Genomic DNA, 27,664 nt, shown 5'->3' with positions numbered 1-27,664 from the left:
AATGTCTTTATTACCCTGATGTTTGGAACATAAATTAATGTGAAATTTTACTGGAAGAAATTAGTTCAAATCACAGGAAATTCATATCATAGAACCAGGGGTATTTTCAGACAAGCTGGTATCAAAAGGGTTAAGAAAATAATTATCGTATTTGTTTCCATTAAACTTTCTTAGACGTCTATATAAGCATACGCATCCATGTGTATTTCAATACTTTGATCCTATAAGGCTGGTAGAATCGTTAGGAGACTAGACAAAATACTTAGCAGTATTTCACCCATCTTTACATTCTGAGTTCAAATGCCACCAAGGTTGACTTCGCCTTTCATCTTTTCAGAGCCATTAAAATATGTACTAGTTGAAATCTGGGATCAATGTAATCGACTTATCAAACTTCCCACAACATTGCTGGCCTTGTACCAAAATTTGAAAGCAATATTCTGAGCCTATAAGGTTTCGGTAGTGTTCTTGTGACTAGGAACATAGTTCTTGTTTATTTTTCATGGGGCTTATAGGCAAATTAGTTTTGCTTTGTGCTATCCATGATATGTTAGCTGTTGTTGTTTAGCCCAGGGTCGTCCCTGATCAAGCAGAGCTATGATGATGTGAGCAGGAGTTTATTATCATGCCCTAAGAATATTTATATACAGCAGTAGCAGCACTGTGTTTGGTATAAGAAAAATAGTTTGAAGGTCTGTGATATTTGTGTGTATACAGCAGCAGTGTCCCTGATATGTAAGCAGTCTTGCAATGTGGGTCTACAGCAGCCATGTCTATGCATTTGGGTACAGTAGCACTGTGTTACATTTATGAGAAGTACTGTTATGTGGATGTACAGTGTTTCTGTGTGTAGTAGCTCTGTCTTAGATATTTGAATAGTACAGTAATGTGAGTGCCTTTACAATGTTTGTTGTGTATGACAGCACTATCCAGATTTAACCCTTTTGTTACTAACCCGGCCAAAACCGGCTCTGGCTCTATGGTAAAATGTCCCACTTTCATAAGTTTTGAATTAAAATATTCCACCAAACCTTAGCCACAATTTACATTCCTAACACTAGCTGAATGATAACAGTTGTTTTACTAAATTCTTTGTTATATTTAAAATGATTGAAAGAAACACAGAACATCTCAAAATAAATACAGTAACGAAAGGGTTAAGAGCAATACTGTTTGTGGATCTACAATGTTTCAGAACCTAGAGCAGCTCTGAAGTTTAGATCTGTGTTTGTGCATTTAACTGCACTGTCCAGATATGAAAGCAGTACTGTTTTGTGGATCAAGGATGTTTCAGATCCTAGAACTGTCCTAGGTATGGGAGCAGTTCTGAAGTTGAGATTAGTACTTGTGCATTTAGCAGTATCCCAGACATGTGAGGAACAATGTGGATCTAGATTGTTTGTTGATCAGCAATACTGTACTGCAGTTCTATGGCAGCAAAGTATGTGCAGTCGCAGCACTATCCCAGATATGTTAACCCTTTCATTACTAACCCGGCTGAAACCGGTCTGGCTCTGAGTACAAATGTCTTGTTTTCATAAGTTTTGAATTGAAATCTTCCACCAAACCTTTAGTTACAATTAATGTTCCTAACACTAGCTGAATGATAACTAAGTTATTTTACTAAATTCTTTGTTATATTTAAAGTAATTGAAAGGAACACAGAGCATCTCAAAATAAATACAGTAACGAAAGGGTTAAAAGTACTTTAATGTGATCTTAGAGCAATAGTTCTCAGAATGACAGGTATCAGCCCACCTTGGCAAATATTAAGGAAGTGTTTTGTCCCCCCACTTCTTTAATAAGTAAACGAAATAGCTTATGTCCATATAATTCTTCCATCTTCAACTGATATTTAGCAAGTTTAAAATCTTGATTTCATTAAAATATTACAATTTGTGTGGCCCCCACATTACTTTTTAGTAATGTGTAAATCAGAATTTCTTAGAAAATATGCCTCTGAGTGGTGTTGAGTCTTACAAGTGGTCAAGATGAATAAACATGAGTTCAATTTCTCCACTAGACTTACACTTTCTAGACCAGTGATTCTAAAAAATATTTTATTAATCTATGGACCCCTTTGATTACTATTTTATTCTAATAGAACCCCATAACCATTCTATGTTTAGAAACTAGTTCTATAGATACTTCTTTCAATGTTCTTATTTTACTTTTCACCCATTAACTAGTGCAGGTAGGACTTTGTGGTTAGGGTGATGAGTACACAACTGTTGTAGATCCAGAGTTTTTGATTCTCAGACTAGGTAGCACGTTGTGTCCATTGAACAAAGTACTTTCCCCCCAGACACACTACTCCAGTAAAAAAAAAAAAGTTACTTTTTCAAGTCATACCGACTCGTAAGGTCCACTCTCATGGTGTATATATTCTTCACCTGGACGAGATGCCAGTCCGTCGCAGGATTTTACTTTTTACTTTTTTATTGTTTCAGTCATTTGACTGTGGCCATGCTAGAGCACCGCCTTTAGTCGAGCAACTCGACCCCGGGACTTATTCTTTGGAAGCCCAGTACTTATTTTATCGGTCTTTTTTGCCGAACCACTAAGTGACAGGGACGTAAACACACCAGCATCGGTTGTCAAGCAATGCTAAGGGGACAAACACAGACACACAAACATATATACACACACACATACATATATATATATATATATACATATATACGACGGGCTTCTTTCAGTTTCCGTCTACCAAATCTACTCACAAGGCATTGGTCGGCCTGGGGCTATAGCAGAAGACACTTGCCCAAGATGCCACGCAGTGGGACTGAACCCAGAACCATGTGGTTGGTAAGCAAGCTACTTACCACACAGCCACTCCTGCGCCTATTCATTTTTGCCTGCTGAAATGAAGTGTTTTGCTGAAGAACACAGTGTGTTAGCTGGTCCAGGAATCGAAATCAGTCTTATAATCACAAGCCCATTACCCCAACCACTCAGTCACTTAACTGAAAATTAGTGCCAGAGTCAACTGGGAGGTAATCGTGTCCTGGAGCAGCATCTTATTCAGGGAGCAGGGTCTTGTACTTTCAGCCTAAAAATACCTTACAAATCTGGATAAGCTCTGACCTCATGAGCCCTTTTTAGGGCTCATGGCAGACTTTTTCTAATGAAATGGATTGTCTGAATAATTTTATTTTTTATTTTTGGAAATGAATCAAGAATTAGGACTGATTTAGTAAACAAACTTGTTTGCTTTTAAGCTGGTATTTGGAACATAACAAAAGTGTCTTTTAAAATGATTACTGAAGACTTTTAATTAAAATGTGAATACATCTTTTAACGAGGTTTTCTTTCAAAGAAATTGAGAGTCTTATTTATACTGGTTAGTATCCAAAGGGTTAAGTCTATGTATTGTACTATTTTTTTAAGATACATATATACTTACACACAAACACTCATGCACACACTTACACACACACACACACTCACACACACACACACTGATATAAACAAATATACAGCTGTTTCTCTCAAATATTTCAAATACGTATCATCACAAATTCTCTCTGATATGTAATCAAGATTGTTGACTGCATGTATGTTTAATTAGAGATAAAGCAAATAATGTTATTTACAAGCCACCAAATTTCATATGAGTGGTGGTGGTGGCGGCGGCAGTGGTGTTGTTGATGATAGTGGTAGTTGTTGTAGCAGTGTAACAAATAATGTATGAATACCAATAACGATGATGATGGTCTTTCAATGAAGCAGAAACCTTGCCTCTATGAATGTCAGTGACACAAATTTGGTTGAATCTGATGCTTTTCTCAGATATAAGGCAATTTTATGTTTGAAGAATCATTTGCACATCAGACAAAATGCATTTCTTCCAGCATTTTACATTCAGAGTTCAGCTCCTACCAAGGTCAACTTTGCCTTTGCCCCAGCTGGGCTGTGCACCCAACTTACCACATGCATTTGTCCCTTCAGTGTCTCAACTCTCAAACTTTGTGTTCTAAACACTTGGCCCAATGTTTCTTACCCAGAAATTTGTCCGGAATGCCAACTCCGTGTCTTTCTGTGGAGACAGTAGTCTATATCAGCTGAACTACTCTGTCCACTTCAGTGTGGAAGGACTAATCATGAATAAATAGATGAGAGGGAAAGTCTAAAACAAGTCTTCTCAAAAGATCTGATGATGTATGTATGATTTATTGGATGTGTAGGGAAGATTTGTTGAAGTTGAGTATGATCTAAAGCAGTGGTTCTCAACCATTTTTTTTTTTTATCTGTGGACCCTTCTGATTCCTATTTTACTCAGATGGACCCTCCTAACCATTTGATGTTAACCCTTTAGCATTTAAACTGGTCATATCCAGCCAAAATATCTCACCTGTTTTATGTTCAAACTGACCAGATCCAAGCTCTCCCACCTACTCTACAAAGTTATTCTACATTATTCAGATCTTCGAAATCTTGAAGATCTTTGAAAGAATAACCTGAACACTAAAGTGTTAAGAAACCTATCTTATTTTTATAATGAAATATTAGGAAACAATTGTTTATAAGCCATTTAAGAAACATGAAAACTATTAGATTCACTTCAACATTTAAATTTAATTGGTCAAAATATTTTCGTTGCTTGAGACTGCGACCTGTTCACTGACAAAATTCCCTTCCACGTTGCAATTGTTTTCGTTCCAGCGCACGATCTCAGATCAGATCACTCGCTATGCAAGTACATCTCCGAAATATTAGGAAATGTATAAAAAGAATTTGTGTAAAATATTTTGTGTATTGTCGAAGTATAAACAATTTGTTGCACATAATTTTCAACAGCAAAATCTTATATGGACTCTGGTTGGGAACCACTGATCGAATTGGATGTTTACTATGAACCTTCATGGTAATGAGACATAAGTGTTAGATAGGGTAGGTCTGGGGTGGTTGGAGACTGATGTGATAGTATAAATTTTAACCCTTTAGCAATTAAAACGGCCCAAAGATTTTACCTATTTTATGTTGAAACCAGCCAGATCCAGGCTCTCACACGTATCTTACGACGTTGTTCTAAAAAGGTGCAATCACATCATTGAAATTTCAAAGCTGTGAGATAATGAATGATTAATTCAAAACAATGTGATTAAAGAAAAGCATTACATTTGGCTGAGTAATCTGAATGCTAAAGGGTGAAATGTGTTTTGAGTCTCTCTCTTTACTCTCTTTTACTTGTTTCAGTTATTTGACTGCAGCCATGCTGGAGCACCGCCTTTAGTCGAGCAAATCGACCCCGGGACTTATTCTTTGTAAGCCCAGTACTTATTCTATCAGTCTCTTTTGCCGAACCGATAAGTGACGGGGACGTAAACACACCAGCATCGGTTGTCAAGCAATGCTAGGGAGACAAACACAGACACACAAACACACACACACATATATATATGTATACATATATACGACAGGCTTCTTTCAGTTTCCGTCTACCAAATCCACTCACAAGGCATTGGTCGGCCCGGGGCTATAGCAGAAGACACTTGCCCAAGATGCCACGCAGTGGGACTGAACCCGCAACCATGTGGTTGGTTAGCAAGCTACTTACCACACAGCCACTCCTGCGCCTATGAGTGTGGAAGATTTGTGGAGATTAGTGAGAAATACAATAGAGTATGATCTGTTGGTATGGTTTATAAACATAGATGTCGAATATGAGAGATCTACCATAGGTGCAGACATGGCTGTGTGGTAAGAAGTTTACTTCCTAACCACATAGTTTCAGTCCCACCGCATAGCTCCTTGGCAAGTGTCTTTTACTATAGCCCTGAGCTGATAAAAACCCTATGAGTGTATTTGATTGCTGGAAACTTAAAGTCCTTAATACATGTCCATGTGTGGGTGTGCTTGTTTGTTATTGTCTACTGGCCTTGGTAAAAGAGTGTCACTGTCATCCAAGCAGTATCCTTTGTTTCTATTCTTCTGAGACACGTCTGGTCATGGGGGGGAAATATTACCTTATTTGGAAACGGACGAGGGTTTGTGAACAACAAAGAGGGCTTCCAGCTGTTGAAAATCTGGAAATGATTATGAGGGCATTTGGCTTTCGAAAATTTGCCTCAGCAAATTTTGTCTAACTCATCATGTGAGCATGGAAAAATAAACATTAAAACGATTATAATGACTGTGATGATGAATATTGACTGACACACTGAAGGATTTATCGTACATTAAATCAATGGTGCCTTCATTTCATCTGTGACTTTCTTCTTTTTTTTTTCTTTTTTTTCCCAAGCATGTGTCTGTTACATGTAATTGAGCTTGTTACTGTTATTTCTGATGAAGAAAAAGCAAACACCATTGACAACTGGACAGAAAAATGAGATTTTACTGTGTCTGGGCTACGGTGAAGAGACCTGAAAGGATTCCACAAGCGTACACTGTCTTATTGGTTGACTGGCATAAAAGACTCAGTAAACATGCTGAATTCATATAATTATGTTCACGTAAAAAGCACCTCCATCCGTGGCCGTTTGCCTGCTCCGGGTGGCACGTAAAAAGCACCCACTACACTCACGGAGTGGTTGGCGTTAGGAAGGGCATCCAGCCGTAGAAACACTGCCAGATCAGACTGGGCCTGATGCAGCCTTCTGGCTTCACAGACCCCAGTTGAACCGTCCAACCCATGCTAGCATGGAAAGCGGACACTAAATGATGATGATGATGATGTCTTCTTTTGTTGATGATCAGTTTGTTTATCTGAATGAGAAATGAAAGGAGCATGACATTTGCAACATTGAAGATCAATCCCACCTGCACCAACAGAGAAACACTCACACTTGGAATGATAGATGATTTTACTGACTTCCCGAGGCGCAAGTGAAGACTCACTGCTTCAATTTCAGTTTTATGAAAAACTAGCAGTATCGCCCGGCATTGCTCGGGTTTGTAAGGGAAATAACTATATAAGCATTTTTAGAGATGTAAAGTATAATAGCCATCTCAATATGGCTAACCACAAAAAGGGGGTGTTACTGTAGCTTTTTACGTTCTGAGATTTAATAATAAATTTTTAGAGAGTTACTTCCCTTATATATGCCAAAAATGCATTAAAAATGGGAAAAATTGATGGTGAATTTTTTTTTTAAATCGTTGACTCATCGTAGACGCGCGCTAATACTCAGAAGGGCTCGATATGAATCACGACTATAAGATACCCGGTTTTGGTTAAACTGCACCACAAAATGTGGGAGTAGTTAGGAATCTAAATCGTAGGAGACAGACAGCACACAACCTCACTTTTATATATAAAGATTAACTAGTTGGGTGATAAATCATTTCCCCCACCGGAATAGGATGATGGTCTTGTTCAAGTAGCATTGTTTTATGATGCAATAGTGACCATCCCTTTTGAGTGCAATAAACTAAAACAATATTGAATATTTTTGCTATCTAAATTGAGAACACATAAGAAGTAAGATGTATCTCCATCCAGATAGGACACAAGGCTATATCTGGGGAAAATCTAACGTGTTTCTTAAACCGAAATGTAAAAATGATCCATTATACCAGGGGTTTCCCAACTGGGGTCTATGAAAATTTTTCAGGGGCCACGAAAAAAACAAAAAAAACTATGCTTCAGTAAAGTTTGTGTGCAATAAATTGGTTATATGTCCACAATACACAAAATATTTTGATAATTTTTGTACAAGCCGTAATAATATTTAATTATAAAAATACAATAGGATTGTAAAATAGGAAACAAAGGGGTCCATGGGAAAAAAATTGGTTGAGAAATTCTGCACTATACCAAGAGTGAAGTTCTTTTTTTTTTTTTTTTTTGGCGGTGCTCCAGCATGGCCACAGTCACATGACTAAAACAAATGAAAGAAAAAAGAAGTCAAATTACTTGTGCAGAAGAAATTGTTGGGTTACATCTATGCTGAGAGAAATAACTTTTTAATTTTACAATTTTGCAAGTATGTAGATTTATGTTACATTATTACTCTTGTGGTCTTGAGGCTTATCCCTTTTGTTGTCCTGTTTCTATAGAATTTCATTGTCTTTGTTTCATTTAATTGTGAAAATAATGAAGAATTTAGTAAAACAACTTTGTATGAAGCTGGTGTTTGGAACACAACTTAATATGAAATTTTGATGGAAGTTTTTAATTTAGATCACTTTAAGATACAAATATTGCATTGTAAAACCAGGAGTGGTCTCAGGTGGGTTGGCACCAAAAGGGTTAAACTGTTTTTTTTTCTTTAGAATTTTTTTAAAGATTTTGTCAGCAAGGAATTTCCCACCACTGATCTATGCTGTTGCTTGATCAGCTACCTCTTGCAGTCAAAGCCTCTTCAAATCACACCCTACTACCTTGTGAAAAGAAGGACTTATGTCTTAGGTTTGTCACAACCCTCCAGGATTGTTAGGATGGTGCTTGTCAAGGTTTCTGTTTCTTAAAAGGATACACACATTGGATGATATTTTTGTCTTTTATTTTTTGCCTGTTCCGCTCATTAGACTACAGCCATGCTGGGACACCGTCTTGAAGGGTTTAGTCAAACAAATTGATCCTAGTATTTTAAACTTGGTTCTTATTCTATTGGTCTCTAATTGCTGAACCATTAACTTATGGGGATGTAAACAAACCAACATCAGCTGTCAAATGGTGGTGGTGGTGAGAGGACACACACAAGGACATGCTCCCACCCAGTTTCTTTGTACTAAATTTACTCGCAAACTATGGGTTGGCTCAGGGCTATAGTAGAAGACACTTGCCCAAGGTGCCGTGCAGTGAAACTGAACCTGAAACCATGTGTTTGCCGACTGAGCTTCTTAACCACACAATCATGCCTACACTTGAATTTAAAAGAAACAAAACTAGTAACACACACAGGTGACTCTAATATGGTGGATCAGAGCTGCCTGAAGATAAACAACACCAACAATTATAATAACGTGGACCACTTAACCTAATAAATTGAAATAATTAGTCTATGTTTAATGAGAACACTGTGAACCTCCCCACTCATTGAGAGATAATTGTGGATAGTAGTCGTTTGCAGCAGCAATGCTCATTTAACTTAATTTATTTGCAAAAGGTGTGGTGGGGCAGCATTAAATATATGTATACATGTATAGGCAGCAAGCTGGCAGAAACGTTAGCGCGCCGGGCGAAATGCGTAGCCGTATTTCATCTGTCGTTACGTTCCGAGTTCAAATTCCGCCGAGGTCGACTTTGCCTTTCATCCTTTCAGGATCGATAAATTAAGTACCAGTTACGCACTGGGGTCGATGTAATCGACTTAATCCGTTTATCTGTCCTTGTTTGTCCCCTCTGTGTTTAGCTCCTTGTGGGTAGTAAAGAAATATATGTATACACTTCTTTACCACAGACAAACACAAAAAAACATGCTCTTATAATCTCTTCATTCCATATACTTTGGTAATTGTTCCTTGGCAATGGACACATTTAGTAATGAAGTGCCACTGTGGCTGGTGGTGGCTCTGATGCAAGGGAAAAACCATTTGGATGTTTGGTGTGGTGGTACTGATGGTGGACTTTATGATGTTCATTTAAAAAGCCTTGTTTGTTCATTTTACTTTTTCTTTTCACACTAGTATGGGCAAATTGTATATATTACATTGTGTAAGAATTATAATAAAAAATGTTTTTCCTTTGGTCAGTGAGTGTTATTTCCTATTTACTTCTATCTAGAAATCAAAGGAAATGACTAATATTCCCTTCAGACTTAGCTTTAGTGATTTCGACAACAATGTCTTGAAACTGACCTATTTTCCATTACATTTCAGTCAGATTCAACGCTGAACTGCTGCAGCAGAAATATTGTTGTAGCAAATATTCAGCTCAATACCACAGATTTGCTTGTCAGTTGCTTGACCTTAATCACTTGGGCATGTCCCTTAGTGGCTAACAGATCATGAGCAGGAGTAGTGGTGGAGCATCATAGCCATGTGTTGAGAGGGATTCATAAGGGTTTGAATAGATGTAACAAAAGCATGGGTTGAAGGAAATATTAGCCATTTTTCATAGTTTCTAAGGGTAAGCAAATAGGAAATAACAGTTGCTACCCAAGGACAAAAATCATGTTACACAGTGCTTTGCAACCAAGTGCCCTTCCTCTTACTCGCTTTTCGTGTGAAGGTTATTTTTCTTATTTCACACACTATTCTTAACAAGTGACTTTTGTAGAGCACAAGTGTAAAGAGAAACAAAGACATGCACAGACGCATAAACACGCACACACCACACACACACACACACGCACACACACACACACACACACACACACACACACACACACACACACATATATATATATATATATATATATATATATATATATATATATAGGCGAGCTGGCAGAAACGTTAGTGCGCCGGGCGAAATGCGTTGCCGTATTTCATCTGTCGTTATGTTCCAAGTTCAAATTTCGCCAAGGTCGACTTTGCCTTTCATCCTTTCAGGGTCGATAAATTAAGTACCAGTTATGCACTGGGGTCGATGTAATCGACTTAATCCGTTTCTGTCCTTGTTTGTCCCCTCTGTGTTTAGCTCCTTGTGGGTAGTAAAGAAATATATATATATATGTATACAGACAATAGAATGTGCTCAATATAGAAAACACATTGCAGTGTTCATGAGGATTTGAGCATAAACTCTGAATTCTTGATCCAGAGTAAGGCCCGTACCATCAAGAGTGGCTATATTATCTGTGTGTGTTATATACATATATGTATGTATTTGTGTGTGTATACATACATACACATGCATACACAGACTTGTACAAATATACATACATACATACATATGTATATATACATACTCTTTACTCTTTTACTTGTTTCAGTCATTTGACTGCGGCCATGCTGGAGCACTGCCTTTAATCGAGCAAGAGCAACTCAACCCCGGGACTTATTCTTTGTAAGCCCAGTACTTATTCTATCGGTCTCTTTTGCCGAACCGCTAAGTGACGGGGACATAAACACACCAGCATCGGTTGTCAAGCAATGCTATGGGGGACAAACACACACACACATATATATACATATATACGACGGGCTTCTTTCAGTTTCCATATACCAAATCCACTCACAAGGCTTTGGTCGGCCCGAGGCTATAGTAAAAGACACTTGCCCAAGGTTCCACGCAGTGGGACTGAACCCGGAAACATGTGGTTGGTAAACAAGCTACTTACCACACAGCCACTCCATGCATATTATAGATATATATTCTTGGCTCAAATCATATTACTAGGCTGCTAAGATGAAAAAGAAGGTGCAGTCAAGAAAGAATAAGAAGCATGTTGTAATACATACAATAATCTGGTACACACATGCTGGAACATGACTGAGCTTATTCTCTGGAGGAGAGAATGCAAATCCTTAATTCATACTCTACAAATGATCACGATATTAGGGACTATAAAAATTCTCCAAAGGATGATGGTTAAAACAATCTGCTTTCCTTCACAACTTTGCTACTAATCAGCTGGTCAATCAAAATTCACTCAAAATTTAAAAAAGAGAATGAACACATACACACACACACACACATGAGTTTACTGTATTATAAAAGTGACAAAGCCACTTTACTGTCCAAAGCCAAGTTTACCTAGGTACTATAATGTGGTAGAGTTCGCTCTACTGTAGATGTTGAATGTAACTGTCAGCAATACAGTCTATCTAGTTATATGTAGGTCCTGCAGTGATATTGTTCACTCTACTGTGTTAACTGGTTATGATCATAGCTCTCAACAGCACACTTTCAGGTAGCTGTAACTAGATTCCACTGTGTAGTATAGCTCTCTGTCCAAGGTGCCACCCTCGTCTATGGATAGAAGAGGCAATTTAGTCTCCCTTTTACTGTCTGCCATTGATGTGGGTGCATTACCAAAAGAGCACGAGAGGCATCACTTCTCCATTGTGCCAAGTGGTTTCACCTGCAGCAGAGGTCATTGCTGCTGCTGATCAAGAGCTGGCCTTCTAGCATGTAATCCTACCAGCGATGGTTACTAAACAAAAACAGTCAATGTCGACCCATGACTCGCAGCCAAAGAAGGAGATAGCTCTTTGTTCTATATTAATAGTTACTCAGTGATATTGTTAACTTAGGTATCTCAGAATAGTATCCGCATACTATTCTCCATTACTTCCGCTGTTAAGATGTGTAAACTCCACGTCATCTGAGGAATTTTACAGCCTCTTCAAGTGGAGTTTTATCTCATGTCCAATTAAAAGCATGAAATGATGTTGACAAGCACCTCTCCTTAAAAGGCCTTTCAGTATTAGCTGGTGTTAACGCTTGAACTCTTGGTTATCATAAAGCCTTGTTCCATCATCAAGGAAATACTAAAAATAGCAAGACTGATGGACATTAAAATAATGATGTTGATGATGACATCCCAGAAACTGTGAACCAACTGATGTTGGCTCACAATTTCCAAAACAGGAAAAGAAAAATGCCATACATATGTATGTATGTATATATATATATATATATTTATTACTCTGTCTTATACTTCCAACTGCTCCTATCTTTCTTAGACAACTTTATAAACATTTTAGTTGGTTTTGTTGTACGTTCACCACATATATTACAACACTATTATGGCCAAATGCCTCGCAGTATTTATTCTAGCCCATTGCATTCAAATGCTTAGCGACATCTTGTCCATCTTCACATTCTGAGTTCAAATTCTGCTGAAGTCAACTTTGCCATTCATCCATTCGGGGTCGATAAAATAAGTACCAGTTGAAGACTGGGGTCAATGTAATCGATTATCCCCCTCCCCTAATATTCAGGTCATGTGCCTGTAGCAGAAAAGATTGTTATCATCATTATTATTATTATGAAGGCGACAAACTGGCAGAAACGTTAGCATGTTTAGCAGCATTTTGTTCATCTTTACATTCTGAATTCAGTGACAGTCAAGGTTGACTTTGCTTCTTATCCTTTTGGGGTTCAATGAAATAAATACCAGTTAAGCACTTGGGTCAATGTAATTGGCTTTCTCCCTTTCCCTGAAATTGCTGGCCTTGTGCCAAAATTTGAAACCAATATTCTGCAACAGCATGTCTGACCCTAGGGAGATATTACCTTGCTTGAAAGTGAGTAAGTGTTGGCAACTGCAGGTGTCAAGTTTTGTGATTTGCTCATTTCATAAGCACAGGTATAGGAACAAAGATCAAATAGCTGTAAACTGCGATTTTCAGTCTTGCCGTAGCAGAAGCAAAGCAAACAGAACCTATGAGAAAGAGTAACAACATCAGCCGTGACCCTCTTTATTTTAATTGCAATATATATAAGAAAAAATGGACGAGTCCACATAAGACTCATACATGCCATGTGATTGGTGGTTTCTAATTACTTAAACAAATATATATTTCTTTACTTAAAAAATTACCTTACGCCCTGCAGAGGGACTTGAACCCGCGACCCTCAGATTACTTCTAAGGTTGACCCATAAAAGTCTGATGCTCTACCGACTGAGCTAGTGTTTGTTATATGTTCGTTAGGAGTTCAATACATGACAAAAAGGACATCTATCTGATTGCAAAAAACCTACCACAATAAGTTCGGTCTGATCCATGCAAGCATGGAAAAGTAGACATTAAAAGAATGATGATTGACATACAAAGAGGAGCACGCATGCATGCACACACACACACACACACACACACACACACACTTCAAACAAGCACGTATGCACTTGGAAATATCACATTGTCACAGCATAAATTCCCACTCCACATAATGTTAGTTAGTTAATTTTTGGCTCAAAAAGCAAAAAGCAAGGCCATGTAGGGGGACATGGAGTTATGTACAGGGTTGTGTTCATGTAAAGAGTTCAGGCCACTTGTGGTCAAGGGAGGCTTTGAACTGAGCGGTCGTTGGCAGCTTATTCCATGGATCCGCAACCTGGACAGAGAAAGCCCCTCTCCTTCGATTGAGATGAAATCATCGCAGATAGAACTTTTCGGAGTGACCCCGCAGCCGACACTCTGGAGCAGGAGTGAAGAACAGCTCTTTCGAGATGTTACACTTTCCGCTTACGATAATATAAAATATATTGTCACAAAAATGTGTTATTTGTGTGTGTATGTATAACAGTGTGTTTGTTCGTGTCTGTGTGTGAGTTTCTGTTTTAGCTTTCAGTCACACCCTTTACTCTGTGCTATTCCTGTGGGTGGATTCTTTTGACAAAATCTTAGAAATACACATGCACGCATATACACAATTTCCTTTCCAAATAGTTTGCCTGGTGTTTGTTTATTAGTGATTTGCACACACACACACACACACACACACACACACACACACACATTGATAGCAGTGCCTTGTTTTTAGTGTTGATGGTGGTGACTGGCATTGTTGGGTCATCTGAGAGAGGGGTCAAGTAAGATAATCTCTTTAAGTTGAAACCTATTGATTAGATAGAGAGGGGATAATTTAGACAGCATCGTGGTGGTGGTGGTGGTAGCAGTATTATAATAGTTGCAACAGTTTAAGTAGAAGCAGTGATGGTGGTAGTGGTGGAGTAAGCAGCTGTGATAGTCTAGATGGTGGTGGTGGTGGTGGTGGTGGTAAGGGTTGTGATATTCCCTACGGTGGTATTGCAGTGGTTGCGAAAATGTAGGTTAGTTGTGCTCAGGAAACTGTAGAGTGTTATTTGATAATTTGTAGTAATAGTGGTAGTAGTGGTGGTGGTGGTGATAGTAGTAGTAGTAGTTGTGATGGTGGTTGTTGTTGTTCAGCCGGTTGGTCAGGCTCAGTCAGTTGATCTTGTGTTGTGGTGGTGGTGTAGTGGTACAGATCAGGAACAATTAGAGCAAAGAACTACTTGTCTAGAGCAAGAGTGTCTCCACTTGAACATGTCAGTCATGTTGGGTGAATCAGTTTTCAATAAAAGCAAAAAAAAAAAAAAAAAACTATTTCTCCTATTAATTGCATCAGATATTTTTATCATTATTATTTCTTATGAATATTTTATGGCTGCTGCTGTTGCTGCCCCCTGCCTTCCCACTGACCATTCCTACATATAAACACACACTTTAGCCAGGGTAAGTCTCCCCCCCTCCATACAACGTACACTGCTTGCTCCTCCAACCTCTCTCCAAACGGGTAATATTTTGAATAAGAACTGATTTGGATTTGAATGATCCTTTCCAACCCAAACTAGAATGGAAGATGGATGTAAAATATATTGATTTCAAATTTTGGTACAAGGCCAGCAATTTCAGATGAGTGGGTAGATCAATTACATCAACCCCTGTGCTCAACTTCTACTTAATTTATCATTTCCTAGAGGATGAAAGGCAAAGTCAACCTCAGCAGAATGTAAAAAAAAATGGATGTAAAAGATTGATGTGATTTTGAGGAAGATTTGGTCAGTAATCTCTACAGGTGGCCTTGTAGAGGCTCCCCCTTGGGCAAATTGCAACCTGCAGGACATTATGTATGCCACGGCATTGGAAAATTGCCATGACTTATTTTTAGTGGTGTGGCCTGCCTTATAATAGACTGTGTCTTGTGCTACCATGGGCCAGAATCTGGTCAAATAGATTTGACCTGTAGCATGAAGCATTTGGTCAGTGTTTCTGTCGGATTATGTAGTCCTAGGTACACTTGGTCTGAATAGAAGAAATAAGGTATCTAGAACACTACTGAGGATAGGTCTGCCAGTTTAGGGCTGACCTTGGTCTAAACAACAATAGCAATTTCACTTCTCTGACTCAGCTTAATAATTCAACATACTAGAAGCAGCAGCAGCCAGATTTTCCTCAAATCACAAACTGGTCTTTGGCCCTGCTGGGGCACCATCTTGAAAGGTTTAGTTGAACCAAAGGGCCCTAGTACTTTTTATTTTTTTAAAGCCTTGTACTTATTCTATTGGTTTCTTTTGCCGAACCACTAAGGACTTGAGACATGAACAAACCATCACCAGTTGTCAAGCACAGTGACACACACAAACATATATATATATATATATATATATATATATATATTAAAGGGTAAAGAGTAAAGACACTTTCAATCATGAATGACCATGGGGTTGCACTGAGAAAGTCCACTTCTGAGGCACAAGCCTAGGCAAGGTTGTTTACGGAAGTAATCAGGAAGGTTTTTAGAGAAAAAAATTTGAAATACTTGTCCAAGAGGCCATGCAGTAGCATTGAACTCCAAATCAGGTGGTTGCAAGGCAAGCTTCTTGATTACACAGTCATACCTGCCCCAATACTTCTGAGGGACAGGTCTGGGATGGTGACCACCACAACACTTTATGATAGTTCTGTTGGATTGGTGCTGCTATGGAACCATATAACATCAATAACAATTTGTTCTATAACATTTGTGCAGTCAGTTCTAAAGATGGTTCCAAAACATAGTTCAAAGATGGTATTTGGTTTTAAAAAATCCTCTATCAGTCTTCCATTTCTTCTCTTAGAATTTTTATTTTTCCCTACTAAATATCAGTGATTTGTCATCATTGTTGATGCTCTTGTTTGTTATTCTCCACCTGTAAAAACCACTCTAGTCTAATGGGTCCCATGGTTTTATTCAAAATTAACCCTTGTCTTCCATCTTTCTTTTATTTCCACTTCTGTAAACTCTCTTTCCCTTGGCATTCAGCTGTTAATCTGCACCAAACCCAAAGATTTTATGTTCAAATCTGCTATAATGATGAATGTTTTATATTTCTTTTTACTTTTTTGTAGTTTTTATTCCTTTATGTAGATCTTCTGTGTGTATATGTGTATGTGTGTGAAAGTAAATCTGGATAGATTTCTTCCAATCCTTGAGGAAATTCTATCTTTCATTGACTTTGTCGTTCTATCTGTGCAGGCTAACCAGTTTGTTCAAACAAGAAGCGCCTATAGTTAAAATAAACATAACGAAACATATTTGTACACGTTCCTATTAACATGCATGTACACACAAACACACACATTTCTACAAACATTTATACAGCCATATTTAATACATGCCAACTCTGTGTAAACATATGTATCCACAAAGCCACACATTCACCCCATACATACAATCAACTACAGAGAGCCACATATGCACCCACTAACTGCATGTATACAAAAACACCATATTCAAACCCTAGTTAACCATCATACAAGCCTTGTATGGTCCTCCTATTTGCTAAAGGTAGCAGCCAAATCTCCTCCAAAAGAGTTGAAGTAAACATCTCATAATGTAGTCGTACAATGTCTAGAAAAAAAATGGGATGGTCAGATTTGGAACAACTTTGATTTTAGGTTTGCTTGTTTAGGAACTATCTGGAACCAAACAACCCCCCCCCCCACACACACACACTCTCTCTCTCTCTCTCTCCTCTCTCTCTCTCTCTTCTGTATAATGCCCTTGTGTATTTCACCCATTAATGTATTCTTTCTTGGGATGGTCAGATTTGGAACAACTTTGATTTTAGGTTTGCTTGTTTAGGAACTAAGCAACCACCAAACAGTATGACAAACACATATATTTCTTTAAAAATGCTCTTGTGTACTTCACCCTCACTAATATATTCTTTCTTTTCTGTGTCTTTTCAGTCTCTCAAGAAGCAAGCATCAACTGTTGAAGAGAATCATATGGATGATAGCAAAACTCGAATCCGACAGTCTGATGATCAAGATCGTTGTACCATCTGTTTACGCAATGTTCTTCATTGTTACAATGTTTTTATTCTGGTTGGTTTTTATTTTATTTTTTTTATTTTTTATTTTTTTTTTTTTTAACTTTACTCACTACGAAAGCAACAAACTGGCTGAATCACGACTACATCGGATAAATGTTCAGTGTTATTTCTTCCAGTTCTTTAACCCTTTTGTTACTAAACCGGCTCTGGCTATGTGGTAAAATGTCTTGTTTTCATAAGTTTTGAATTAAAATATTCCACCAAGCTTTAGTCACAGTTTACATTCCTAACACTAGCTTAATAATAACTAAGTTATTTTACTAAATTCTTTGTTATATTTAAAATAATTGAAAGAAACATAGAGCATCTCAAAATAAATGCAGTAATGAAAGGGTTAAATTATATTTTGTCTTTTATCTGTTTCAGTCATTAAACTGCGCCATGCTGGGGCACCACTTTGAAGAAGTTTTAGTTGAATGAAACAACCTTAGTACCTTTTTTTTTTTCAGATTGGTCTGTTATTGCCAAACCAATGATTTACAGGGATGTAAACAAACCAACAATCAAGTGGTGGTGGTGGGAGGAAAAACAGGCACACGCACATATATAATGATGAGCTTATTTCAGTTTCCATTTAACAATCCGCTGACAAGATTTTGGTCGGCCCAAGATAATAGTAGAAGGCACATGCCCAAGGTGCCATAACCATGTGGTTTGTGAAGGAAGCCTCTTCACCACACAGCGATACCTGAATTCAAATTCCATATTGGTCAGCTTTGCCTTTCATCCTTCAGGATGTTGATAAAATAAAGTGTGTGTGTATGTGTATATATATATATATATATAAGGCGGCGAGCTGGCAGAAACGTTAGCGCGCCGGGTGAAATGCTTAGCGGTCTGTCACAACGTTGTGAGTTCAAATTCCACCGAGGTCGACTTTGCCTTTCATCCTTTCGGGGTCGATAAATTAAGTACCAGTTACGCACTGGAGACGATGTAATCGACTTAATACCTATGTCTGTCCTTGTTTGCCCCCTCTATGTTTAGCCCCTTGTGGGTAATAAAGAAATAGGTATATATATACATACATACACACATATATTAACTACACTCGCAGAGTGGTTGGCGTTAGGAAGGGCATCGAGCTGTAGAAACTCTGCCGGATCAGGCTGGAGCCTGGTGCAGCCCCTAGCTTCCCAGACCCCGGTCGAACCGTCCAACCCGTGCTAGCGCAGAAAACGGATGTTAAACGATGATGATATATATATGGCGGTGTGTGTGTGTTTTGGTGTTTGTCCCCCACCACCACTTGACAACCTGTGTTGGTGTGTTTGCTTCCCCGTAACTTAGCAATTCAGCAGGCTTAAAAAAAATGTAGTGGAGTTGACTAATGTGACTGAAATTCTTCAAAGCAGTGCCCCAGCATGACCACAGTCTAATGACTGAAACAAAAGATAAACAATGAAGTTAAAAAATATAAAAGATGCTGTGGCTAAAATAATATTTTACATACTGAAAAAAAAAATTCAAAATAATATGAAGTAATATAACCATTACATTTGACATAGTATTTGGAATGCTAAAGAGTTTAATCAGATTTAAACCAGGTATATCCGGCCCAGATATTCTACCAGTTTGATGTTGAAACTGGCCAGATCCAGCCTCTCACATTTACCCTACAATGTTGTTCTAAATACAAACAATTACATCTTCAAAATTTTGAAGATACAAGATACTACATGATTAATTTTTGAAAAATGGTATGGATATAGAAGCATTCATCATTAATCATCATCATCATCATCATCATTTGGCGTCCGCTTTCCATGCTAGCATGGGTTGGACAGTTCAACTGGGGTCTGGGAAGCCAGAAGGATGCCCTTCCTAACGCCAACCACTCCATGAATGTAGTGGGTGCTTTTTACGTGCCACCGGTACAGGTGCCAGAGGAGGCTGGCAAACAGCCACGATCGGATGGTGCTTTTTACATGCCACCGGCACGGGAGCCAGGCGAGGCTAGCAACAGCCATGACGGCTGGTGCATTTTACGTACCACCGGCACGGAGGCCCGTTGGGGCGGCACTGGCAATGGCCACGTTTGGATGGTTCGCTTACGTGACACCGGCACTGGTATCACAGCTACAATTTCCATTGATGTTGATCGATTTTGATTTTGATTTTGATTCTCACTTGCCTCAACAGGTCTTCACAAGTAGAGTTTTGTGTCCCAAGAAGGAAAGGCATGCATAAGTGGACTGGCTACATCCCAGGTAGAGGCCACGGGTTTATGGTCTCACTTGTCCTGCTGGATCTTCTCACGCACGGCATACTTCCATAGGTCTCGGTTTGGTAAATTAATGCGAATCCTAAAGGGTTAATCAGAACCTCCAGACCATTGTGGATGGGTCTCACCAGAATTTCTTAGATGCTTAATAGTAGTTGCTGGGATCTGGACTATAGTCTGGCTCTGAAGAGAGAGGGTGGGACCAGGGTTATGTGATGAAGTCCTTGCTATTTTGATAATGTATGTTCACAACAAGGGATGCTAGGGGATGGCACAGCGTAGCGTTTGTAGCAATTTTGAGCTTTCTGCTTGCATGCTGTTCATGCTTAGAGGAGTGTTGGGGTTTACATAATATTTACTTGCTGCTATAATTGTCTACATTCCCATTCTTGCCCTACATTGCCTCCACTCTACCCCTTCCATCTCCTACCACCTGTTTTGTTGGGCGGGGTGCAGGGATGACAGTCATCCTCCCCCTTCACATTGGTTTTTTTCTGTCTTTCTGTGAGAGGGGAGTAGTGTGGCATGACGGGGTGGAAGTCACTGCGTATCTTGTTTACTTCAACTGATAACTGTATGTATAACATATGGCGCAATGACATTCACACACAAATGTGCCTACACTCGTCTTCATACATGCGAATATATGCATGTTTATGTATGTGTGTGCATATGCACACATACACTCAATACCAACATCAACAGATAGTGGTGGGTTTTTTCTTCGTTGTTCTTCTTCAAATAGATAAGGGCTACAACAGAGAGTGCAACTTGTATCATCATGGAAAAATAGATGCAAAATAATGACGTGCATCTTCTCTCTCTCACTACACACATTTATGCATGCATACATAACTCTTACTTGTTTCAGTCATTTGACTGCGGCCATGCTGGAGCACCGCCTTTAATCGAGCAACTCGACCCCGGGACTTATTCTTTTGTAAGCCCAGTACTTATTCTATCGGTCTCTTTTGCCGAACCACTAAGTGACGGGGGCGTAAACACACCAGCATCGATTGTCAAGCAATGCTAGGGGGACAAACACAGACACACAGACACACACACATACATATATATATATATATATATATATATACATATATACGACGGGCTTCTTTCAGTTTCCATCTACCAAATCCACTCACAAGGCTTTGGTCAGCCCGAGGCTATAGTAGAAGACACTTGCCCAAGGTGCCATGCAGTGGGACTGAACCCGGAGCCATGTGGTTGGTAAACAAGCTACTTACCACACGGCCACTCCTGCGCCTATATTAGTACATAAAGTACTTATATTTCTTTTACAAGCTTGTAGCGCGTGTGCATGTACGCACATGTGTGTCCTTGTCTTGACATCGCATGATAATTGTAAATGTATGTTACTGTCCTATAAACTGTTTCATTCATTTCCAATCTTCTGCAGAAACATGTCTGGCCATGGAGAAATATTATCTGGATTGGAAAACAGGTTAGGGTTGGCAACAGGAATGGCATCATCATCATCGTTTAACGTCCGTTTTCCGTGCTAGCGCGGGTTGGACGGTTCAACCCGGGTCTGGGAAGCCAGGGGCTGCACCAGGCTCCAGTCTGATCTGGCAGAGTTTCTACAGCTGGATGCCCTTCCTAACGCCAACCACTCCGCGAGTGTAGTGGGTGCTTTTTAAAACAATGATTCAATACTATATTCATCTAACCCTTGCTAGCATGGAAAAACAGATGTAAATACACACACACCTGCTCACACATATGCATGTGTATACAGTATTTTGAATTTACATTCCATCTTGGTGAAAAACACTGTAACATTCTGACATGGTCCAGAATGCCAAATTATCTCTCAACCATATGACATCTGGCATATTTCATTCTTGTTTTCTACCTAACAAACCACTGGTCACACTCCCTCTCCTCTACCAATATTCACCTCTAGGAATTTTATTTTACCAAAGAGCATTCCAACTCTGAACCATCCAGTCTTCTTAGCAGGAGTCTCTTACCAAGTATATTGATCCATTTTAAGACAGTGGGGTGAAGTTTAGCCCTTTAGCATCTCAAACCTACCCTACAATGTCATTTGAACAATATACAAAGACACCATTGAAATCTTTAAGTACAGGATAATGCATGACAAATCAAAAACAATGTAAATAAATGGCTATGTGGTAAGTAGCTCGCTTACCAACCACATGGTTCCGGGTTCAGCCCCACTGCGTGGCATCTTGGGCAAGTGTCTTCTGCTATAGCCCCGGGCCGACCAATGCCTTGTGAGTGGATTTGGTAGACGGAAACTGAAAGAAGCCTGTCGTATATACGTATATATATATATATATGTTTGTGTGTATGTGTTTGTCCCCCGAGCATTGCTTGACAACCGATGCTGGTGTGTTTACGTCCCCGTCACTTAGCGGTTCGGCAAAAGAGACCGATAGAATAAGTACTGGACTTACAAAGAATAAGTCCCGGGGTCGATTTGCTCAACTAAAGGCGGTGCTCCAGCATGGCCGCAGTCAAATGACTGAAACAAGTAAAAGAGTAAACATTACATTTCATTGCTATTATGCAAGAGTGTTGTAAGTCCAAAATGTTGCTTTTTCAGAAAACGAAAAAATAGTTTCACCATTCCATAGTAAAACTGTTGTACTACATTTTGACAATTTTTGATATCTTGGCATCTGAAGCAGGTGGAGATGAAATAGTGTGAGCAAAAGAACCGGCTATTGATGCAAAAATAATATTGAAAAAAATGCATTTGGCCAAACTTGGGCATACGCCAGTTTAATATAACAGCAACGATTTGACAAAGAAATCTGAATGCTAAAGAGTTAAGAGATTTAACTGCTATTCCTAGCAGATCAAACTGTAGGGCAAAAAGCTCTCTCTTGCTTTTATCTTTAGTGGTTACTGCTAAAACCTTCATCTTCAAACAAGCTAAGTCATTGTAGGTATGTCTCTTCCTGGTTGTTTGATTTAGAAACAGCAGCCAAATTTCTCTCGGGTCAGATTTTACCATCTTGGAGAAGGAGATACATCAAATAGTGTAGATGTTCATATGCAAAACAAGTGGAATTGTCATGGTTTGAATGCCTTTGTTAACAGGTGTTAGTTAATTTTTTGGCTCAAAAAGCAAAAAAGCAAGGCCATGTAGGGGGACATGGAGTTATGTACAGGGTAGTGTTCATGTAAAGAGTTCAGGCCACTTGAGGTCAAGGGAGACTTTGAACTGAGCGGTCGTCGGCATCTTTACCATCTCGTCCGGCAGCTTATTCCATGGATCCGCAACCCGGACGGAGAAAGCCCCTCTTCTTCGATTGAGATGAAATCGTCGCAGACAGAGCTTTTCGGAATGACCCCACAACCGACGCTCTGGAGCAGGAGTAAAGAACAGCTCCTTCGAGAAGTTACACTTTCCGCTTGTGATGTTGTGAGCAAGAATGAGATCACCATGGCGCCGTCGTTTTTCTAGAGAATAAAGGTCGAGCGTCTACAGCCTTTCTTCATAAGACAAATTCTTGAGACCAAGAACCATGCGGGTAGCCAGCTTCTGGACTCTTTCAAGGATGCTGTATGTCTTTGAGGAGACAAGGAGAAGAGGCTTGAATCCCGTACTCCAATATGGGTCTCACCAGCGTGACATAGAGCGGTAGGAATATGGTTGCTGTGAGCATTCCGGATGACCGTCTTTACTCATATGTTAACATTACCCCCTTTATGCTTCGTCTAGCATGAAGCTCCACTCCCCATTTGGAGGTCATGGTCTTGCAAACCCTGCATAGTATCTCAGTAATGCTGCTGGCATGAAACTGTACCCAGTACACATTGTAAAGTGGTTGGCATTAGGAAGGGCATCCAGCCATAGAAAGCATACCAAAGCGGACATTGGAGTATGATGCAATCCTTGGGCTCATCAGATCCTGTCGAACTTGTCTTGGAGCAGTTTGGCATTCATAATGACTTTGAGAAGTTATATAATTCCATGTTCATGTGTAGAGACAGATGTTGTGTTGCAAGAACATCTCTTTAATGTGTGTAGATTAAAGACGAAAGATATTTTGGGAAATCAAGTATATTTTAGACTGAGGGTAAAAATATTGTGGTGATGGTGGTGATTGCATGTAAATGGACAGGGAGTTTGATTGGAAACATTGGAGTTAACAGAAGAGAAAGTAGTGAATTACATTAGCCCTTTTGATACCAACATACCCAAAGCTGCCCTTGGTTCTATTATACAAACTTCCTGTTTTAACCCTTTGACATTTCAACCAGCCGTATCCGTCCTGAATGGTCTACTTGTTTTCTGTTCAAACCAACCAGATCTTGCTTCTCACACCTACCCTACAATGTTACTTTAAAAATAAGTAATCACATCATTGAAATCTCAATGCTGAGATAAGACATGATTAATTTGAAAGCAGTAGGAATAAATAAGCATTACATTTGACAGAGTAATCTAAACACTAAAGGATTAAAATGATCTAAATTAACACCTTAACCCTTTTAGCAGTCACATTAGTTTGTCAAATGTATTGCTCTTTATCCACATTGTTTGGAATTAACCATGCATTATCTTGCAGGCTTGAAATTTTGGTTATGGGATTGTTTACTTTTAGCATGACATTATAGGGTGAATGTAAGAGACTGTATTTGACTAGTTTGAACATGAAACGAAAATAGAATATTTTGGCCAGATGTGACTGGTTAAAGTTTATGTACAACTAGCAGTATTGCCCGGCGTAGCTCGGGTTTGTAAGGGAAATAACTATATAAGCATTTTTAGAGAGTTATAACAAAAAAATGCATTAAAATGGAAAAAAAATGATGGTAAATTTTTTTTTTAAATCGTTGACTCATCGTAGACATTTTTAGAGTTACTTCCCTTATATAATAGCGAAAAAATGCATTAAAATGGAAAAAAATGATAGTAAATTTTTTTTTTAATCGTAGACTCATCGTAGACACGCGCTAATACCCAGAAGGGCTCGATATGAATCACGACTATAAGATAGTCGTTAAACTGCACCGCAAAATGTGGGAGTAGTTAGGAATCTAAATCGTAGGAGACAGACACACAACTTGACTTTTATATATAAAGATAATCCCTCGCCATATCACAGTTCACCTATCACACACTCAGTACATTGCAGTTCACCTATTGCACACTTAGTACATCGTGGATTTTTCTGGCTAATATATGTAAATTCATATCACGGACTCCTCAGTATATTGCGGGTTTCTGCAGCCAATAGGTTTTTATATTTTTTGAGATTTTAATTATTTCTATGGGAGGTTTTGGATTGTAATACCCGCTGTAGTCGAGGGATTACTGAATACAGTAATCCCTTGTCTATCGCAGGTGTAACCCTAACCCCCTGCAATAGGTGAAAATCCACTAAGTAGAAATAGTGCTGTACTGTATATTGTTTTTATTGTTATAATTTGTATATATCTTATTATGAATGCAAAACAACATCACACACTCGCTGCCTCCCGAGTTTTGTTTTCCATACAGTATGTGCAATTCGTTGTCTACTCATTTATGATACATATTCTCTTAATTTATTTTGATTAATGTGTTATATAGTGCAGTACTCTACTCTATTTCTATTTATTAATTTTTAGGTGTGAAAATGCTTATTTTACCACAGAAATATTTGAAATCTAAAAAATATAAATATCTATTGGCCACAGAAACCCATGATATACTGAGGAATCCACAATATAAATTTACATATATTTATGTAATTTACATATATAACAGGCGTTAGGAAGGGCATCCAACTGTAGAAACTCTGCCAGATCAGATTGGAGCCTAGCGCAGCCATCTAGTTCACCGGTCCTCAGTCAAATCGTCCAACCCATGCTAGCATGGAAAAGTGGACGTTAAATGATGATGATGATGATGATAATAACCAGCAAAGTCTGCTATGTACTGAGGGTGCGATAAGTGAACCGTGATGTGGCAAGTGATTAATGTAATTACGTTTCAAACACCAGTTTGATAATGACAAAAGTTATTTTGATAAATCTTTTGTTATTTTCGAAATTTAATGAAGCAAAGACAGTACAGTTCAGCAGAAGTACAGTAAGGATGTTGTGTATTAATACATCAGTCCAACTGATGCTGGCATAGAAGAAAGGACATTAAAATGTTGATAGTAGTGGTAACGGTGATATCAATTTCCTTGTTTGCTTATCAACAGGAGTCAGCAAACTCTTACATCATCGACCTCCTTCGTGGAATCGTTGATGACTTATCAACCCTCGTTGCGTAAATCTAAAATAAAAATTTAAAAAAGAATACTTAATTCTAAATTTCTTGGTTTTAAAACAGTAATTCCTTTGTCCTTATCAGTCATTATTGCATTTTTTATAATCAGAAATATTTAAAGAAATTTAATGAAAATACTAAACAAAATTGATAAAGAAAAAAAATATGATACAAATCAACCCCTCGGATAGCCCCGTAGTCCCCACCAGTGTTCAGTACTAACCACTGTGAAATTCCTTTTATTTATTAGCGACAAAGCCAGTATTAGTACCGACAGGTAATATTTATCCCAACTTAAATGCGAATGTTCTGTTAGAACAAACTATACTGCAGTAGATTCCATGAGAGAAACTCTCCTATTGGCTTTTGGTTCAGGACATTCTTCACCAAGAACCAATACGAGAGTTTCACAGTTTAGTTTGTTCTAACAGAACATTCACGTTTAACCCTTTTGTTCCCAACCCGGCTGAAACCGGCACTGGCTTTGTAGTACAAATGTCTTGTTTTCCTAAGTTTTGAATTAAAATCTTCCACCAAACCTTAGTCACAATTTATGTTCCTAATACTAGCTGAATGATAACTAAGTTATTTTACTAAATTCTTTGTTATATTCAAAGTAATTAAAAGAAACTCAGAGCATCTCAAAATAAATACAGTAATGAAAGGGTTAAGTGGGGATAAATATTACCTCTTTTTATCTTGTGTCAGCCATTGGACTGCAGCAATGCTGGAGCACCACCTTGAAGGGTTTTAATTAAACAAAGCAACCCCAGGGCTTATTTTATTAAAACCTGGTGTTTATTCTATCAATCTCTTTTGCTAAGTTAGAGGAACATATACAAGCTAACACTAGTTGTCAAATCGTGGTGGGGAGTAAACACACACATAGATACATACTTGTGTGTGTGTGTGTATCATGTAGATAGGGTTAAAATCCAATCTGTGTCCTTGAAGCACATCTGCCTCTTGCAGAATTCCAAACCTGCTTGTAGATGTTATATTTGTTTCATGTATGCGTAAGAGTTGAAAATACTGGAAAATATTTTTGCAGAGTTGTTATATATCAAAACAGGAAATTGGAAAAATTTTTAGCATTACTTATTCATATGGTGAATAAATAATACCAAAAAATTTTCAAATCCCGTTTGTGTGTGTGATGGGCTTCAAGTTTCTATCTATGAAATTCACTTACTAGGGTATGGTCAGTCTGTGGCTATAGTAGAAGACATTAGCCCTAGCTTCCACGCAGCAGGAGTGAAACTGGAACCATGTGGCTGGGAAACAAATTTCTCACCACACAACTATGCCTGCACTTAATGAAAATGAAATAAAGAACAGTAAAAGTTCAGTCATTTGGTGAATACTATGTCTGGAAATTAGTGAGTTTTACTCTTAAATGTCTGTGCTCTTCCAGATTCAGTTTGCTAATAATGCAGCACCCTTAACATTCAAAATTGTTTTAGGTGTTTATCAACCCCTTGGATAGCCACGTTG

General features: G+C 38.5%; 1 protein-coding gene across 4 annotated transcripts in view; it reads left to right on the top strand.

The window, feature by feature from the left end:
• Positions 1–27,664, top strand: part of LOC115214894 (tetraspanin-18) — a 466,931-nt gene that overhangs the window by 383,109 nt on the left and 56,158 nt on the right. For all 4 annotated transcript variants that reach the window (XM_036505408.1, XM_036505407.1, XM_036505409.1 and 1 more), the window contains exon 2: positions 17,539–17,676. In XM_036505408.1, coding sequence (XP_036361301.1) covers positions 17,539–17,676 — 138 coding nt within the window. The remainder of the gene's footprint in view (positions 1–17,538; positions 17,677–27,664) is intronic.

Source organism: Octopus sinensis, linkage group LG8 (genome assembly GCF_006345805.1).
Source record: "Octopus sinensis linkage group LG8, ASM634580v1, whole genome shotgun sequence".
NCBI lineage: Eukaryota > Metazoa > Mollusca > Cephalopoda > Octopoda > Octopodidae > Octopus > Octopus sinensis.
The sequence above is the reverse complement of the archived record's forward strand: the minus strand, read 5'-3'. Positions and strand labels throughout refer to the sequence as shown.